At 43.7% G+C, this 18,919-nt stretch overlaps 2 protein-coding genes across 13 annotated transcripts in view; one reads left to right on the top strand and one right to left on the bottom strand.

Annotated features, from left to right (window-relative positions):
- Window positions 1–7,800, bottom strand: part of ASH1L (ASH1 like histone lysine methyltransferase) — a 183,251-nt gene extending 175,451 nt beyond the window's left edge. For 3 of the 5 annotated variants that reach the window (XM_030541936.1, XM_030541937.1, XM_030541938.1), the window contains exon 1: window positions 7,614–7,798. The gene's annotated coding sequence lies outside the window, so the exon portion shown is untranslated. Of the gene's footprint in view, window positions 1–7,613 lie in introns of all 5 variants that reach the window. The other 2 variants (XM_030541941.1, XM_030541934.1) reach the window with 2 other exon arrangements.
- Window positions 7,801–7,999: 199 nt separating this feature from the next.
- Window positions 8,000–18,919, top strand: part of DAP3 (death associated protein 3) — a 31,742-nt gene continuing 20,822 nt past the window's right edge. For 4 of the 8 annotated variants that reach the window (XM_030541906.1, XM_030541907.1, XM_030541903.1 and 1 more), the window contains exons 1-4: window positions 8,030–8,128; window positions 10,731–10,786; window positions 11,752–11,824; window positions 12,044–12,090. In XM_030541906.1, coding sequence (XP_030397766.1) covers window positions 11,770–11,824; window positions 12,044–12,090 — 102 coding nt within the window. In that variant the 5' untranslated portion in view covers window positions 8,030–8,128; window positions 10,731–10,786; window positions 11,752–11,769. The other 4 variants (XM_030541908.1, XM_030541904.1, XM_030541902.1 and 1 more) reach the window with 3 other exon arrangements.

Below are 18,919 nucleotides of genomic sequence, written 5' to 3'. Positions count from 1 at the left end.
ACATTCTTGTCACTGTCACTATTCCGATCTAGAAGCCAGCTCTTATACCCTCACTATTATGTTTCTATTCTTATTATATGGGACTTATATCCATTGAGATTCTCCTTCATGGCCCTCTCTATTAAGAATTTGTCTTTCAACAGGGCACAGAACACTCTACCTATTCAAGCGCATTAACTAGTTTGTAGGAAGCAGTGTGAAACAGTGGCTAGATCACTGAACTGGAAGCCAGGAGATCCTGAACTGTATTCTTTTTGGTTGTGCCAATGACCTGCTATGTGATCTTCAGCAAGAAATTTTACCTCTCTGATTCAGTTTCCCCATCTGTAAAACACATGTATGTATATAGTCTACAGATGAGAAATGCTGTAGAAGTTAAATACTATACTAGAATGGAGGGTTGGATAGGTCTATAATGTATATATGAAATATAAGGGCCGAAATATTAATTTCACTGTCTTGTCAATTAAGGATGCATTACATAATATGACATGGTTTTATAGGTGTCACATGTAGTGGGTGATGCACATATTAGAATGTCTAATGAGAGTTCAGGCTTATAGATTATGAAGAAGTACAGAGTGAAAACATAAGACTGTCTCATGCCATTGGGCTCTAGAGAGTGGGCAGAAGAATATGAGAGCAGATTTAAGGGTCTTTGGGCCACCTTACCTTTGTGTTTCCAATTTTTAATTAAAAAAAGTGTTAACTTTTTTTTTTTAAATACAACTTGTTAAGTTCTCTCACCATCTTTTAATCATTGATATATATATTTACTACTTTAACTTGAGCTTTATTATTTACGCCCTGCTTTATGAAGGATATGGTACCAGAGATAGTAAATCAATATTTCATTTTGAATTCTCTCTATACTGCAAAGAGAATGCCTTTAGTAATGCTTAACAAGAACTAGGATTGCAATATGGAATTTAGGAACAAAGACTCAAGTTTTGTTTTCTAAAGGTGTTATACTAGAGGAAAGTATCAGAGGGGTAGCCGTGTTAGTCTGGATCTGTAAAAGCAGCAAAGAATCCTGTGGCACCTTATAGACTAACAGACGTTTTGGAGCATGAGCTTTTGTGGGTGAATATCCACTTCGTCAGATGCTAGAGGAACAATTTACCAAACTTTCACCAGCTATAAGATCAGCATTACCCGGTTAGGATAAGAGAATCAGGCTCATAATGGTGTAATTCTGCCTCTCTCCAACTGTGGGGCAAAACATGGAGTCTACATTCCACCTCATATTAATGTCCAGTTAACAGCACTGAAGTTCTGGAGCAATATATTACATTTAATTTTCCATAATTGTAACAGCATCATGATTTGTATCAATGGCCCTGTGGCACGTCAATTGTTTAAACTACTTTCTATATACTCATAAAAGTGGTAGACATGAACAGTTTCAGTTCAGCAACTAACAAATAATGAGAACATCTTCCTTTTTATAAAGCATAACTAAATGCATTTTGCTGTTCAGTATTAATGCTATATTAAGTGATTTTTAGACAACTGTTGGCTCCCAGGAGGAAATCAAGTAGAACTGAAATATAAAAATTTTGGAATAAATTTGTCTTTAAAACTGGGGGAAAAAACCCTACCACCAAAGAGCCTTTTTCTTACATTTACATCTTAGAAAAGCGAATGTGTTTTTAAAAAAGCATAAGTTTAAAAACCAAAACAAAACACTAGGAATTAATCATTCTACTAATTTTTCTATACTAATATCTACTAGAGAAGGTTCTTGGCTTCTGTGCTCTTCACTTCTTGCTAGAAGAAAGTGGAAGAAATTCACTGCATAAGAAGAAGAGAGATTAGAATATTTGTTGTAGTATTATTAAGGAAGTTCAAAACAAGTGTTGTTTGGCTTACCTGTTACTCTTTATTGTTTAGTTACCTTATAAAGTAATTTGAATTTTGTTATAACAAAATTAATCTGGAGAAATAAATCTAACCTCTGTTGAAACAGCATATTTGAAATGATTTTTGAATGTTTCCACAGGAATCCTTCCCTTATTCACTACACAAATTGTATATAAATGACTTATTGCTAGTCTATCTGACAGAGTAACACACAGTGGAAGAGGCTACAAAGGTGCAACTAGCGTAGAAAGCACTTCTAAAAATCAGGCCAGTTCTATTTAAGTGTCTAACTATGATTTAGGAGCCTAATATTTAGATTTGAAGATTCTGGCCTGTGTTGTAATACATGCTTTACAAAGGGGGCAAAGTTAAGATTGCATGAGCAACCCTAACATTGGCATTTCTTTGCTCCTAGTACTATATAAACACAAAGTAAGAGAGAATCTTGCTCCAAATAACTTAATTCACCTCATCCACATACCATGGGCCCAGATTCATGTACAATAATAGACTGTCCCAGAAATAATACAAGCAACAGCCCCTTTTCCCTTCCATGGCTACCAAAAAGGCAAGGTGAATTCTTTGTGGAATCTGAAATGTCCAGATAAAGTGTCCAATTAGTAAATAAGATTATAGATAAGAGTACAGACTAGATGACTATATAGATCTATAACCATCACATAAGAACAGCCATACTGGGTCAGATGAATGATACATCTAACCCAGTATCCTGTCTTTCAATAGTGGCCAATCCTAGATGCTTCAGAGGGAATGAACAGAACAGGTAATCATCATGATCCTTCCCCATCACGAACAAAGGGGATTCATTTGAAGAATAACAAAAGGGACATTTAAACTGACCACAAGCAGATAGTGCATTTTCCCATTAAAATATGCAGCTGTGGTCCATTCTGTAGCTCATGCATCCCAAGAATTCCCACATAACTTAGGAGAAACCACAGAGCCCCTCAACCCTGTTAAATACAGGCCCCGCGGTCAAAGGGCCTATCTGAACTCCACCAACAAATTGCTGACCATACTATTGAGCAGTCCCCCACAAAAAGTCCCATAAAATCTGCCTCTATGCAAGAAAGTAAGAACTCCAGCCCTTCAAAATAAAACAATCCACTAGGTTAACATGCTCCCACTCCTTCACAAACATGAGTAAAATCCCCTTCCCCCTTGTTCAAACACAGGTTTAGCTGCATCATTGGTTATCTTGCAGATAGCAGATGACTTCAGGGAACTCGGAAGCATACTGAAGAAGAATGTCCAAATTAACTTCTCTGTGATCCCTCTTGTCTCATAAGCAAAGGAATACAGAAGGCAGAAGATTCTGAAAGAGGTGGAGGGTTTGGATTTGTGAAATATTGGTCCACCTTTATGCTGACAGACAGATGTATAGTTTGGATGGCCTCCAACTCAGCAGAAGGGGGACCAATCTTCTTGGGGATAGGCTGTCTAGAGTAGAGTAGTTAAACTAATAACAAAGAGGGAGGGTAAAACAAGGGAAAATATGAGCACTTAGCACAACAACAATTGAGATGATGAGAACATAATTAATCAAGGAACCTAAGGACATGAAGAGAATAAATTATTTAATTGCCTATAAACCAAAGCTAGGAGCCTGGGCAACAAACAAGAGGAAAAGGAATTGTTCATTTATGAGTATAAATTTGATCTAGTTAGTTATTGAAACTTGGTGGGATGATTCTGAGTGGAATGTCAAAATCAGTTGTTATAACTTTGCACAGTCCACAATTTTGCATGCATTTTGAGTATGCAATTAGTACTGCACTAACATTAAATGCCTGTACAATGTAAAAGGCGGAAGTGACTGGACTTGGACCTTCTATAGCAGTTGTGTTAAAACTGTTAGTCTTCTGAATTTTATATTGCACGGGTCACGTTTTATTTTTTAAATGAATGTAATATAGTTGCAGCAAAATGTCTGGTTATCAAAAAAATTAGTAGGCATAACATAATACTGGAGCGTTTATATATCATTCCAGCAATTTTTTCTTAAACAAATAGGTCTACCCTGGCTTTTCCAAACTGCTGCTATTAATAAAGGTCCATTATTACTTTTCTGTGATATTCCATGTCTTGTCCTCAACTCAGCTGCAGTTATTTTACCTCTGTGTTTGGCACGGGTACAACCACTGCTGGAATACTATGTCCAGTTCTGGTGTCCACAACTCAAGAAGGATGTTGATCAACTGGAGAGGGTTCAGAGAAGAGCCAGGAGAATGATTAAAGGATTAGAAAACATGACTTACAGTGGTAGACTCAAAAAGCTCAATCTGTTTGGCTTAAGAAAGAGAAGGTGACCTGATTAGAGTCTATAAGTACCTACATGGGGAAAAAAACATTGATAATGGGCTCGTGAATCTAGCAGAGAAAGGTATAACATGATCCAAGGGTTGGAAGTAGAAGCTAGACAAACTTAGGCTGAAAATAGGGCATACATTTTTAACAGTAAGAGTAATTAACCATTGGAACAACTTATCAAGCACGGTGGTAGAGTTTCCATCACTGACACTTTTTAAAACAAGACTTTTTCTAAAAGATATGGTTAGGCATGATTTTGGGAAAGTTCTATGGCCTGTGTTATATAGCAGGTCAGACTAGATTATCATAATGGTTCCTTCTGGGTTTGGAATCTATGAACTGTTAGGGAATCAACCTCTGAATCACAATATTTCCTGACTCCTGACTGCCCTATTCACCCATGTTCAAATATAGGCCTGACCATGAACAATCACCCCTTCTCCAAACACAGGCTTGATCCTCATGGATCTCCTAGTTACTTACACTGCCCTATCACCATGGTGCCTGAGCACCTCAAATATTTAAAAAAAAAGAGAAAATCTCTCTCCCACGCACTTTCCAACAATAGGAGAAATAGTCTGATCAGTTCATTTTTTTAAACGTATGTGTTGTGAGCCTGTCTCTCTGTGCACAAAAAGCTTATTGAGGGAAAGCCAGGCCTAAGATGGGTTGTGCATGGAGTTCTGTGGTCACTTTATCTACTGCAGGAGAGTTCATAGACTAAGTCTACCTCCAGTGCAAGTTGAGTTTCTAAGGCATGAGCTTTGCCTATCAGTCTGCCACCCAGTCCCCTTCAAACACGTGTCCTACTGTCAGGATCCCACTCTCTGCATCTCAAATACAAGGCACAAAGTCAAGTATTCCACACCTCGCCCTGGCCTGTCAGGATTTCCATCTTGCCCAAAGCACAAACATCTCTGCTAGTGATCTTACACTTGAAACACAGGGCTTCCCAACAGAAATGCCCATCTCCAACACAAAACTGATTGGCAGGAATTCTCTTCCATGTTTAAATACAGGCACAACCATCATGGATCCTTGGCATCCAAATGTCCTACTTTCAGAGAACCTTGTCCCTCAAACACAGGCAAGACTGTCAGTGATTCCCCCAGTCCCTTTCTGTGTTATGCAGGAATTCAGGCTAGATGATCAAATGATGTCTTCTATCCATAAAATGTATGAGTTTACCAATCCCAAATATAAAATCAGTTTGTCAGAAAGCCCCTCACATCTCTGTCTAAAACACAGGATAAACTGTTAGGGTTTCCCTGGCCACCAACCACAGGCTTAAGGAGGGGACATCCCCATCTAAAACACTGGCTGAAATGTCAGAGAATTTCCTGCCCCTTCCCCGCAACCACAATCTTGCTGGGAATCTTCCCTTTCCCAAACACAGGCTGACTTTCAGGGGTTCCCCTTGTCAACTCAAACAGATCAGATTGCCTGGGATTAATCCTGCCAACCTAAACACAGGTTAGAATGTCAGGTAGCCACCTCTCTTATCCCTTTTGACACAGGCTGGTCCAGGGATTTCTCTCCACAGAAACACACAGATATACGGAAAAGCAGCAAAGAGTCCTGTAGCATCTTATAGACTAACAGACGTTTTGGAGCATGAGCTTTTGTGGGTGAATACCCACTTCGTTGGATGCAGATATATGGAGCTGTCATGGACCCACCCCCTCTCCACTCATGGAACTGACTGACTGAGGTTCCCCACACTCACCCTTCACCCAGAGTCAGGAACATCATCAGTGATCTCTTTCCTCCCAAACATGACTCCCAAATATAGGCCTTATCAAGACACCTCACAGGCCTCAAGGGGTATTTCTACACAGCTGCTGGGAGCAAGCCTCCCAGCCCAGGTAGACACACTTAGACATACTTGTGCTAGCATGCAAACAACAGTGTGGATGCTGCAGCTCGAGCTGGAGTTTAGGTTCTCAAGTCGATGGGGTTGAGAGACCAAACCACAACATCCACACTGTAATTTTTCGTGCACTAGCTCACGCTCTGTTAGCGAAAACATGTCTTCCTAGGCTGGGAGGCTAGCTCTGAGCTACAGTGTAGACATACTGAAAGTCAATGATCCCTGATCCCTCCAAACATAGACCTATCAAGGATTCCTCACCCTCACCCTAAACACAGGCCTGTAAGGGATCTCCCCTGCAAATACAGACCCATCAGGGATTTCACTCCCCCACATACTCCGAACACAGCATTTCCCAATCCAAGGTCATGCCCCCAGGAAGAGTCAGACTAATGCAATGAGGATACAGAACAGATGAGAAGAACTGGATGACTCTGAATCTGACTACTGATCCTTCCCACTAAAAACACGTGGCTGTGGGCATTTCTGTGAAAAGCACTTGCTTTCTACCCCTGCTACCAAAGGGCTCCTAATTAAACTGAATGGTCACAGGAAGAGCTAATTGGCCTAAATGCTCTCACACAAGCCTGACTACTGAAGAACTCCCTGCTTCCTAACACTCAAGCCAGGTTGTGATGGAGTCCCCTCTCTCAAGGCACAGGGCTCTCAGTGATCTCCCCCTTCCCACAATGCACTGGGGATGAGGCTGGCTGTCAGGGATCCCCCCCGCCCCAAGGCACAGGACTGGCAGTCACAGATGACCTCCTCACCCACCCCAAGACTCAGGCATGGCTGTCAGGGATCTCCCTCATTCCCTCAATGCAGGTACCCCAGCTGTCAGGAATCTCTCTCACCTACCAGGCACACCCGCCCAGCCTATCAGGATATCCGCCCTCCTAGGCATGGGACCTCAGCTGTCAGGGATATTCCTCCCCACTCCCCCACCAGGCAGGGGCCCCGGCTGCCAGGGATCTCTCCCCGTCCAGCTCCCGCAGGCGCAGGCCCCGGCCGTCCGGGATGTCCCGTCCCGCCCCCCCAGCTCCCGCAGGCACGGGCCCCGGCCGTCAGGGATTCCCCCTCCCCCGCCCCCAGGCACGGGCCCCGGCCGTCAGGGATTCCCCCTCCCCCGCCCCCAGGCACGGGCCCCGGCTGTCAGGGATTCCCCCTCCCCCGCCGCAGGCACGGGCCCCGGCTGTCAGGGATTCCCGCCCCCGTCCCCAGGCACGGGCCCCGGCTGTCAGGGATCCCCGCGCCTCTTCTCCGCCCCCACACGGGCCTAGCTCTCAGGGATCCCCCCCGCCTCTCGCCCGCCCCCAGGCACGGGCCTGGCTGTCAAGAGATTCCCCGTATGTATCCAAGGCCCAGGAGAAGGGGCTGGCGAGGGCCCGGGCGTCGCATGCGTGTGCTGTTGAGCGCCACGTTTATCGGGGACAGGGTGGGGCGGTACCCCTAACGCGGACCCCCTGCCCAGGCTCCCCTCCCCCCGGTCTCCGGGCCTGTGGAGGCTCCGGTCCCCGCCCGGCCCAGCCCGACACGACCCCCTCCTCACCGTGTCAGCGACAATACGGCCAAGGCCGGGGCCGCGTTCCTCCGCGCCGCATCCCCCCGGCCGCCCTCAGGGACGGGGCCAGGGCGGGACCCGGACCAGCCCGCCGCCGCTTCAGCCCCTTCTCAGAGAGCAGAAGCAGCGAAACCAAAATGGCGGCGGCAGCGGCAGCTCCTGCCTCAGCTCGAGCGAGCGCCTCATGCCCCGCCCTCTTCGCGTCTGTCCACGCCCCCAGCAGACACACCTCTTGGTTTGCTCGGCCCCGCCTCCTCTGCAGATCTCATTCCCTTCCCGGGCTGGGGGGGAGGCTGAGGGCGGGTTTAACCTGCTGGGGGTGGGGCGCAGAGAACCCTAGTCCCCGTCTCCGCGCGTTATTGTTCGCCTTTCTGGTTTGTCCTCTCAGAGCATCCGTAGTAAGCAGATCCCTGCATTACTTCCTTTCCTTCCTCTGTAAGATGGCGGCGTCTAGGGGCGCGGTGGGAGCGGTCTAGTGTCTTATGCGGAGTTCCCATCTGCTGGTGAGGCCTCGCGAGGTCGTGGGCTTGGGCGACAGAGAGAGGCCCTCCGGCACGCGGGCAGCTGTATCCCGTCGTGACCCCGCGTTTAGGGAGGGGCTGGGGATGCAGTGTGTAGCCGCCCTGGAGAGTGGGGTCCCAACAGAGCGCGGCTGTCATGGCCCAGCTCGCAGCAGCGCCCCGGCGTGACGGGGGAAGTGCTGGGTCTCCGAGGTTTCAGAGGCCTCAGCCATGTGCCCTCGAAAGTTCCGGGAGAGGGAGCCAAAAACACCCATCGGGACAACGGAGCTGTGACCCGAGGCACCCTGCAGGCTAGTGGCTTGGGGGATAGGGCCCCAAATTTAACGCCCTCACTCGTGGTGTCTTCTGCTTTTGTCCTCATTTATATTTGTTTCCTCCCTACAGGCTCTTCCCTTTGCTATGACCTCTTCTCTATTTCACCCACCCAATAGTGTGGCCCTTTGGAGTCTCACTGGATCCCAGCTTGGTCCATCCATGCTATTGCTTTACCTCACAGTGCTGAACTTTCTTTGGCACAGCTGCCACTTCTCCATTATATGTGGCTCCTAATGTGTCTTCCTTGGGGGGAAGGGATAGCTCAGGGGTTTGAACATTGGCCTGCTAAACCCAGGGTTGTGAGTTCAGTCCTTGAGAGGGCCATTTGGGGATTGGTGGTGCTTTGAGCAGGGGATTGGACTAGACCTTCTGAGGTCCCTTCCAACCCTAATAATCTATGGTTCTTGTTGCCCTCTCAGTAATTTCCACCTTTTCCCTCCAAATGCCATGAAACCTTTGGGTCCCAGTATCCCTTTGCCACTCTTCTGAAGGGGCCTTCACCCCAAATTTGAAAGCCTCAGATTTTAGTGTTGTGAAGAACCTTCACAATGTGGCTGATTCCGATGCTATTCATAACAGAGACGTCAATGGTTCTGCTCAGTGATTCCCAAGCGGCTATTAAGCAAAAACTAACCAGTATCTTCAGTTCTTGCTGCTGCTGCTTTTGGGTCCTCTGTGGGCAGCAGTGACATTGATAGTCTGATCACACTGTGCTGCAACCTGCAAAAGCTCTGAATAGACTAAACACTGGGGAAAGATGAAGCTATAGTAGGATCAGGAATAGCAGTTTGGCAGAACTGTCAGCTTTTTCACTTTCCTTGCCTTCTGGGTAGATTGGGACCACCATTTTTCATAGCAGTCTGAGACTATTTTTAGTTCTTTGCATATTAGATACCTGAAACCTTTGTATGCCCATGTGGGGTAGCGTGAGGGGGGGGGGATTGATGGTACACATTAGAAGAGTATGGTAGAGATATTTGGGGAAGAGCAGAGGGAGAGCATACGTGAGCAGGGTAGAGAAAACAGTGGAGGGAGAGAGAAGATTCAGTATGTGAATCTTCCATGGAGGGTGTGTGGCTTCTCCTGCCATATCATTTCATTTGGGGGTTCTTGAATCTGGTGGTAAATACACTGGTACTAAACATCCACTTTTTAATACTTAAGAAACTTGTTTTTCAGATTAATGTAGGGAGAGACACACCAGATTAGGGTTTCTCTGAGGTGGAGATGCTTGTATGTATCCTTCATGGAGTTTTCACTGGTAAATTAATTGTGTGGCTGAGATGCCTCCAAAATTGCTTGCTGTTTACTTTTTAAAATGACTATTCACAAGCAATTTCAAAATAATGTGCAAACTTTAACAGTGAGGGTAACTAACCATAGGAACAATTTATCTACTAACATGGTTGATTCTCCATCACTTGAAGTCTTTAAATCAAGATTAGATATCTTTCTAAAAGATGTGTAATAGTTCAAATAGAAGTTGGGGGTTTGATGCAGAAATTATTGGTGAATTTCTTTGGTTTTTCTCATACAGGAGGTCAGAATAGATAGTCAGAATGGTCCCTTCTGGCCTTGAATTCTATGACTCAATAAGCTGCCTCTTGCTCTCCAGAACCAGCAGTAGTTGGTGTTGGTGAAGGGCCTTGTAATGATCTTCAGTGACACCCCCCTCCCACACTCACGTATATGGTGGTTCAAAGTTATGCCTGGTTTGAGATGGATTCTCCATGACTTGAGGAGGCTTCCAAGTAACACAGTTGATGCTGCTGCTCTGAAAGTATTCTCAAAAGGCTGAATTCAGATTTCTTTAGTGGCAGAATGTGAGTGGCATCCTGGATTGTTTTTGAACTTAGTCCTTATTTTAATAAGACCAGGCACAAGTTAGTGAAATATCTATTATAATAGAGAAGTTCATGACTCCTAGACAAAAGGGTTAAACTCTTGTGAAAAGTTGAATTACTCCTTTCTGTTCCTTACCAATGTCTTGTTATCCTTCTATGTGCTGGCACTGGAGAGTAGAAGGAACTAAGAATTTCAGCAAGTTTTTTTAATGTGGCAAAACTAAAACTTGCTCTTTTAAATTTGTTTCTTACGGATTGCTCAGTGTGAGATCAGAGGATCTCTTTACAAGGCTAATGTCATCCTTCCTTAACTGTTCAGTTATTTTCCTTCCTCCTCAGCATAATGAGAATTCCAGATACAATTCCATCCAGTTAGTAACCTTTGTCTTATTTCATAAATTAGCATTTGTGTTTCTTCTGTGCAGAAGCTGTTAACTACAGGAAGATCAATTGGTTCCTGAAAGTCATCCACTCCTGAAAGGTTAGTAGCTTGCTTTAAATGTATTCTATAATAACTTCTCACAAGTGAAATTTTTTTTTAAATCCGTTAATTTTATGTTGTATTCTAACATGCTCTTTAGGATAGTGCTATGAAGACAGCCTTGAGCACAAGTACCCTGATTAAACTGATTTTTTGGACCCTCTGTTCTTGCCTCAATCTGTCTGTTGTGCATTTTGCTGCTTTTCCTTCTGTCATGGTAACCAAAGCTGACTGTTGAGCAGCAGACTCTGACAGATGGAGCAGCAGGAGCGAATTGAGAAGCTTTCTGTGTCTTAGTGTTGTCTTGCATGATTCCTGCTTCATAATATCTAGTAATATTAAACTGACTTCTCTTATTCAGAAGGAAGATCACCTTTTGATTCTGCCTGTTAAAAATCACAAGGAAAGGGGAATATCCATTCCTCAAGATAGCTGAGCACAAGACAGAGGCTTTCAGTCGTTAAAGCTACTGATCAAGTATGGTGCTTATTGCATCTAATGGAGAAGGGTATTTTGCAGAGATATTTGCAACTGCTATGCTGTCCCCCAAGGCAGTGCTGCTGTTTTAATAACATGCTTTACTGCTGTGAAGCACATACACACCACCTAATGCTTTGTCGGAATCTTATTGGTCTATTTAACGGTAAGTTCATTGGGCAGGAACAGTTTGTCCTATGTTGGGTATAGTTGGCACTAAACAAAAATCATATTTCCCAGAGTCCTTCACCTTGGGATTTGGGAGATGCTTACATGTAAAGTTTTTGTATGATATTTGACATACTTTTAGCTAACTTTTGGAAGAGCGTTGACATAGGATTCTGAGTAAAGGAAAACCAATTGTTTGCAAGTAGTTCTAAAGCCAGAAGGAGACCATGCAAAGTTTGTTTTCACACTCATTGATGTAAGAAATACTTTATGCCCATCTGGATACATGGTTAACCTGACTTCATTTATTCTTTTTGGAGGACTCTAGGATTCTCTTCATGGAACAGGCTCACAGCATGACTGATGAGGGAGAAGCTGGAAGAAGAGCTCTTTGTAAGCTCGAAAGCATGTGTCTCTCACCAGTGAAGTTGGTTCAATTAAAGATATTACCTCCCTCACCTTCTCTCGCTAATATCCTGTGACCAGCAGGGCTACAAGAACACTGTATACACCATGGCTGATGACAGTTCCTAAGACACGCATTTGAGAACTTGATAGGAGAGATCAGATATTGTGAATTGCTGAGAGTAAACTCCACTCTTGTCTCTGCAGGGATAATGCTGAGAAGCGTGAAAGGAGTGATCTGCCAAGGGCCCAAGGTGAGTCCTGCGCTGGCTCTGTGAAGTATCCCCTTTGCTGGATCTCTGTCTTGGGATCTGGAATGATTGTCACTAAAGGTCTATTTTTTTTCACATTGTACTGCATAATATAAGTCATTTTGAAAACAGACAATCTGCTGGATTTGCAGTAAAGGCATCCTTTCTCAAGATCATTGAGCAGCATTACTCTTGATAAGAAGATCCACTACTGATGATGGCCTTGATTCTTTACTGTGCCTCCTGAGGGGGTATGGCCCAAGAAGTGGGGGGTAAAGATGGGGCAAAGATGGCTTTTATATGTTCTTTACACCTCTGGGCTTGGCTGCAGGCCTATCTGTCCCCACTTATGGGTCATCCTCTAGCCCAAAGTAGCTGAAGTGCAGAGTAATGTGGTCCTGTTCTGGCCTGCCCCGCCCCTATCCTGGGGACTGTGTTGGAAGTAGAATCATGGGGTTATCTTAATGACCTTATGCTTGCTAGGGGAACTCTTTCTGCTCTGGTCTTTGTCCCTGGGGACCAATTAAACTGGCTCTATGGCCCCTTTATGGCCAACAGCAGCACAATAGTGAGGACCTTTCTCTTCCAAAAGATTTTACCTTCAGAGTAACAGCCTTTTGCATGTCAGTCTAGTCTAGTCATATGACTACCTTCCTGCAGCTCTTATGGCCTTTAAATCTCAAATGTCCAGTGACTGAGGTATGTAACTTCAGCTGTCAGCAAACCTGCAACCCTAAATTGTTCCAAGTGGCCAGGAAGCAGGCTCCCAGCTTCTGAATGCAAATGGATTATAACAGCCGCTCATCTTGCCTATTTTCAAGCTGTAAAGTTATTTGTGCATTTATGCGTTTAATTGTAGGATTTTTGCCCGCTTGTGTGTAAACTAGGAATTTAAAAGCCAGGGCTGGATTGAAGCATAGATACTTTAGGCCCATGTCAAGGTCCCCATCTTCTGGAACCATGTTACATCAGACTCTAAACTGTATTTTGAAAAAAAGTAAGGGCTTGTCGACATGCAGTTTTTGTACCAGTTGAACTGCTTGAAACCAGTATAGTTAAAACAAGCAATACCCCCCTTGTGTGGATGCAGTTATACTCATATAAAGGTACCTTCATACCAACAGACTCATCCATATTAGGCAGTTATGTTGCTTTAACTCTTTTGGTAAAAAGTAGTGTCCCTAGCCAAAAAGGGGAAGTTTGGTACTACCCAAACTGTATACAACTATAGGCCTGAGTTTCTAGCCCTTGCGATGGCAAAGAAAAGCTTGAATATGTGAACCAAATAAAACCAAGACAGCAATATCTTCCAGAATACAGACAGCATGAAAAAATGAGGTATGAACTGCTCTGTGCATCTCAATTAGGTGCTAACCTCAAGATCCAGTGCTGGGTGGTTAAGAAAATGCCAGTGCCACCCCAGAAGAGGACTCTGTGTACCAGGAGGAAAAGAGTGCAGTGGGCCCACCAGCTCTACCGAAGCAGATACATCCAAGTTGCACAGAGTTCTCCTTACTGCTATCTCTCTGTCTTTCTGGGAAGTGAGGAGGGGGCTTAGTGCCACAGCCCTGCCTATTTATGGACAGAGTCCAGAGTCTCCGTCTGTTTTGCACTAAGAATATTCCCTTGCATCACTAGCTCAAAGATTAAACTTGCACACTCAGCATGTGTGTCAGTACACTAGTCTCAGGATACAAACAGTGAGCAGGATTTAAAGACCTAGTGCACTACCTCAGAATGTAAAATCTACAGCTTTGTGAACACAATGCTAATGCATTAGCTTTGCCCATTTGGGGTGAATCATTAATAGTGAAGAGGATCTTCTAGTTGTTTGTTCTATTATTTAAATCAATCAGAGTGACCTCTTTTGAGATGACTTCTAAATGCTCTTTTTTGTCAAGGACTGTATCATTCCTGTACTGCAAAGGGAGAATATACAAACTGGTTGTATCCAGAGATAAGATTCCTGTTGTGCAGTGCCATATTTATCACTGAGATCTGCATAGAATGTAGGGAATTACTTTTATGGTGATTTATTGAATAAGTGCATGGCCAGTGAGGTGCAGGGATTCATGTAGAAACAGCTCCACCTTATGGTGTTTGGTTTCTTGATGAATCCTTGGTTTAGTGTGTGATAGGTGGCTTGCCCTGTAAGAGGTTTGAGTTAGAGTGCTGTCTTCTGGCCAACAGCAATTTAATATAAACGCCACTTGCTAGGACTGAGATCAATTGTCTTCAGATCTCATTTGAACAGCTTGTTCAGTTTACATATGTTTTTCAAAATTAAGTGAATGGAATCCTATGATGAACTGAAGACAGACATACACAAGTATTCCATGTGAATAGCTTTATAGCCTTGAGGGTGAAGTTGTAATTTAAAAAAAAATCAGGACGTGTATGTAAATTAATTGTGGTCTAGCTGTAAACCTTTTGAGGTACAAAATAAAGCTTTACAATTCCGCAAACAATAACTGGCAATCTTTATCAGTACCTCTTCCTCGCTCATTTGCTCTCTGTGACATGAGAATCTGTCAGTTCCAAGGACTGAGTGACATTTGTTGTTCCAATATAGGAGCATCATTACCTGTAGAGGGGGAAAAGGAACCCTTGGTAGTACAATGCCTAGTGAGTTACTGACAATTTTCTCTATTTGTCAATGGTAACTCCTTCTGAACATGAGACTGAAAATATTTATATTCAGGTGCAGCAAGGTGACAGTTTGAAGACTTGATTTTGTTGATGTTGAATTATTGTAGAGTATTGGGAATGTTTTAGTTTAACCACTTCAGTGGCTTGCAAAACCAAATTGACCAATAAACCGAAGTGAACTCAGAAAATGCAGATGTGCATCATTAAAGCTCTAGGACAGTTGTTAGAGCTGTTCTGTTATGTTTTGGGGAAGATTGGTACCCATCACTCAAGAGGCTTGTAATTTGGTTCTCTGTCCATTCTAGCACATTTAGATGGACTGTGTGTCCAGGTATATTAAAAGCTGCATCTATGGGATGGTGCAGAAAGGAGTCTCCAGATGGAAACTGCCAAAGCAGTGTGACAAACAACGAATGTTGTGCAGGTGATCCTAAGAAATACATCATGCTATCTGTCTTTGGAACAAAGAGAATGGTCTTCGCTTCATGTAGAATCCAAGCTTTACTGAGGCTATGGGATTTTGCTTTGGGAAAAGTGGAATTGGCAGTGCTGGTCTCAAAGCTGTGTAAAAATGGAACCAAAATCTTACTCTGTTTACTGGAAGGCTTATGTGGGCAGGCATTGGGAGGAGTGAGATGGGGAGCAGGAGGTCTGACAGAAGCTCTTGGTTATCCTGACTTGTCTATATAGAGCATAGAACTTGGCTTTCATTCAAGCCATGGTGGATGTGGGGGAGGGGGCCAATAGCGGACTAGTGCAATAACTTTTCATTTCTGTGACCCAGGCCAAGATTTGAACCGAGTTCACTAAAGTCCTGACTTGTCTACATCACTGATCAGCCACACAGTGTGAAGCACTTTGAAGTCTCAAGTAGGAGAGATGCATATTTGGAGTAGCAAGGGATGTTGCAGGGCAGGCTTGAGCTGCATTGGCAAGGCTGTGAGGGAAGGAATCAAGACCAAAACAGCATGGGTGGTAGATGGTTGAAATTGAGGTACCATTGGCAGAGACTGGGAGGTTGTGGGGATGGGAAGGACTAGAACTGCAGGAGTTGTACCAGGTCATGACGTAGGTGTACTAGCAGAGCAGGTGGAAGGTACTTTCACAGCCCCAGTTGTTGACACTGCTTGACTCAAGTGAGTGCTCTTAGTTCTTTGCTCTCACAAGCACCAAAGTCATACATCTCTAAGTGAAAATAAAATCTTAAAAAAAGCCAACGAGACATCTCTCCAGATTGCGTGCTGCTAAGGAGAAAAGGGCACCCTGGGAGCAAATAGAGACCACCTAGCCATATGATGATAAACCTGAAGATTGGTGGTATAAACAAGGGTGTTTACCTGCATAATGCCCACTATCACTAAGATTAGTTAAATAGGTATGTAGAGTGGAGAATACAAACTGGTTTTGTTCCTTCCCTAAGCAGAGAGCTGAAATGCTGAATCAGGAGCACAGTCATATTTAATTTGGATGTGAGTTAATCTGACCATTCTGCATTCTTCAAAGCTCTGTGATGCCTTTCAGGTGACCCCAAGTAAGACCCTCAAATGCTGATGGCAGAAAAGCTGCATGACACAATGTGGAATTAAGCAGCTGTTCTGTGTCTAAATCTTGGTGTTTTGGCTTTACACAGTGCTGCTCTCATCTGTGCTGGGGAACAAATGGACTGTACAGGGAGGCAGAGCAGGAAACTGCTTTCTTTGTATCTTGAGTTGGAGACAGCAACTGTTGCTGTCTGTAATGCTTAAGCAGGTTATTTGTTTGTTTGTTTTGGCCTCTCCTCAGCCTCTCTACCCTGAGTGTGTGGGACACTTAATTCATTGTGTTATCTCTGAACTCAGTTTCTACATTCACCTTTAACATTTTCTTTCACCTTGGCCTACTAAAAACTCTTCTTTTTATTCCTTGCTACCCTTAATCCCCTGCCCTCTCTGGCTGGGACTTACAGGCACACTTCATGAGGTTCCTATAGAGTAGCTTGTATTCGCTTAGCTGGCTGTTTGTTTCATAGTAATAAGCAGGAAGAACTGGAAGTGCTAATAAATAAATACAACTATGACATTGCTGGCATCACTGAAACTTGGTGGGATAATACACGTGATTGGAATGTTGGTGGGGATGGGTATAGTTTGCTCAGGAAGGACAGACAGGAAAAAGGGACGAGGTGTTGCCTTATATATTAAAAAATGTACACACTTGGACTGAGGTGGAGATGGACATAGGAGACGGAAGTGTTGAGTCTCTGGGTTAGGATAAAAGGGGTAAAAAACAAGGGTGATGTCGTGCTAGGAGTCTACTACAGGCCACCTAACCAGGTGGAAGAGGTGGATGAGGCTTTTTTTAAACAACTAACAAAATCATCCAAAGCCCAAGATTTGGTGGTGATGGGGGACTTCAACTATCCAGATATATGTTGGGAAAATAACACCGCGGGGCACAGACTATCCAATAAGTTCCTGGACTGCATTGCAGACAACTTTTTATTTCAGAAGGTTGAAAAAGCTACTGGGGGGAAGCTGTTCTAGACTTGATTTTAACAAATAGGGAGGAACTTGTTGAGAATTTGAAAGTAGAAGGAAGCCTGGGTGAAAGTGATCATGAAATCATAGAGTTTGCAATCCTAAGGAAGGGTAGAAGGGAGTACAGCAAAATAGAGACAATGGATTTCAGGAAGGCGGATTTTGGTGAGCTCAGAGAGCTGATAGGTAAGGTCCCATGGGAATCAAGACTGACGGGAAAAACAACTGAGGAGAGTTGGCAGTTTTTCAAAGGGACACTATTAAGGGCCCAAAAGCAAGCTATTGCAATGGGTAGGAAAGATAGAAAATGTGGCAAAAGACCACCTTGGCTTAACCACGAGATCTTGCATGACCTACAAAATAAAAAGGAGTCATAAAAAATGGAAACTAGGTCAGATTACAAAGGATGAATATAGGCAAATAACACAGGAATGCAGGGGCAAGATTAGAAAGGCAAAGGCACAAAATGAGCTCAAACTAGCTATGGGAATAAAGGGAAACAAGAAGACTTTTTATCAATACATTAGAAGCAAGAGGAAGACCAAGGACAGGGTAGTCCCACTGCTCAGTGAGGAGGGAGAAACAGTAACAGGAAACTTGGAAATGGCAGAGATGCTTAATGACTTCTTTGTTTCGGTCTTCACTGAGAAGTCTGAAGGATTGTCTAACATAGTGAATGCTTATGGGAAGGGGGTAGGTTTAGAAGATAAAATAAAAAAAGAGCAAGTAAAAAATCACTTAGAAAAGTTAGATGCCTGCAAGTCACCAGAGCCTGATGAAATGCATCCTAGAATACTTGAGTTAATAGAGGAGGTATCTGAGCCTCTAGCTATTATCTTTGGAAAGTCATGGGAGATGGGAGAGATTCCAAAAGACTGGAAAAGGGCAAATATAGTGCCCATCTATAAAAAGGGAAATAAAAACAACCCAGGAAACTACACATCAGTTAGTTTAACTTCTGTGCCAGGGAAGATAATGGAGCAAGTAATTAAAGAAATCATCTGTAAACACTTGGAAGGTGGTAAGGTGATAGGGAATAGCCAGCATGGATTTGTAAAGAACAAATCGTGTCAAACCAATCTGATAGCTTTCTTTGATAGGATAATGAGCCTTGTGGATAAGGGAGAAGCGGTGCATGTGATATACCTAGACTTTAGTAAGGCATTTGATACGGTTTTGCATGATATCCTTATCGATAAACTAGGCAAATACAATTTAGATGGGGCTACTATAAGGTGGGTGCATAACTGGCTGGATAACCGTACTCAGAGAGTAGTTATTAATGGCTCCCAATCCTGCTGGAAAGGTATAACAAGTGGGGTTCCGCAGGGGTCTGTTCTGGGACCGGCTCTGTTCAATATCTTCATCAACGACTTAGATGTTGGCATAGAAGGTACGCTTATTAAGTTTGCAGACGATACCAAACTGGGAGGGATTGCAACTGCTTTGGAGGACAGGGTCAAAATTCAAAATGATCTGGACAAATTGGAGAAATGGTCTGAGGTAAACCAGATGCAGTTCAATACAGACAAATGCAAAGTGCTCCACTTAGGAAGGAACAATCAGTTTCACATATACAGAATGGGAAGAGACTGTCTAGGAAGGAGTATGGCAGAAAGAGATCTAGGGGTCATAGTGGACCACAAGCTAAATATGAGTCAACAGTG

This window comes from Gopherus evgoodei, chromosome 24 (assembly GCF_007399415.2).
Source record: "Gopherus evgoodei ecotype Sinaloan lineage chromosome 24, rGopEvg1_v1.p, whole genome shotgun sequence".
NCBI lineage: Eukaryota > Metazoa > Chordata > Testudines > Testudinidae > Gopherus > Gopherus evgoodei.
This window is presented reverse-complemented; position numbering and strand designations above follow the sequence as displayed.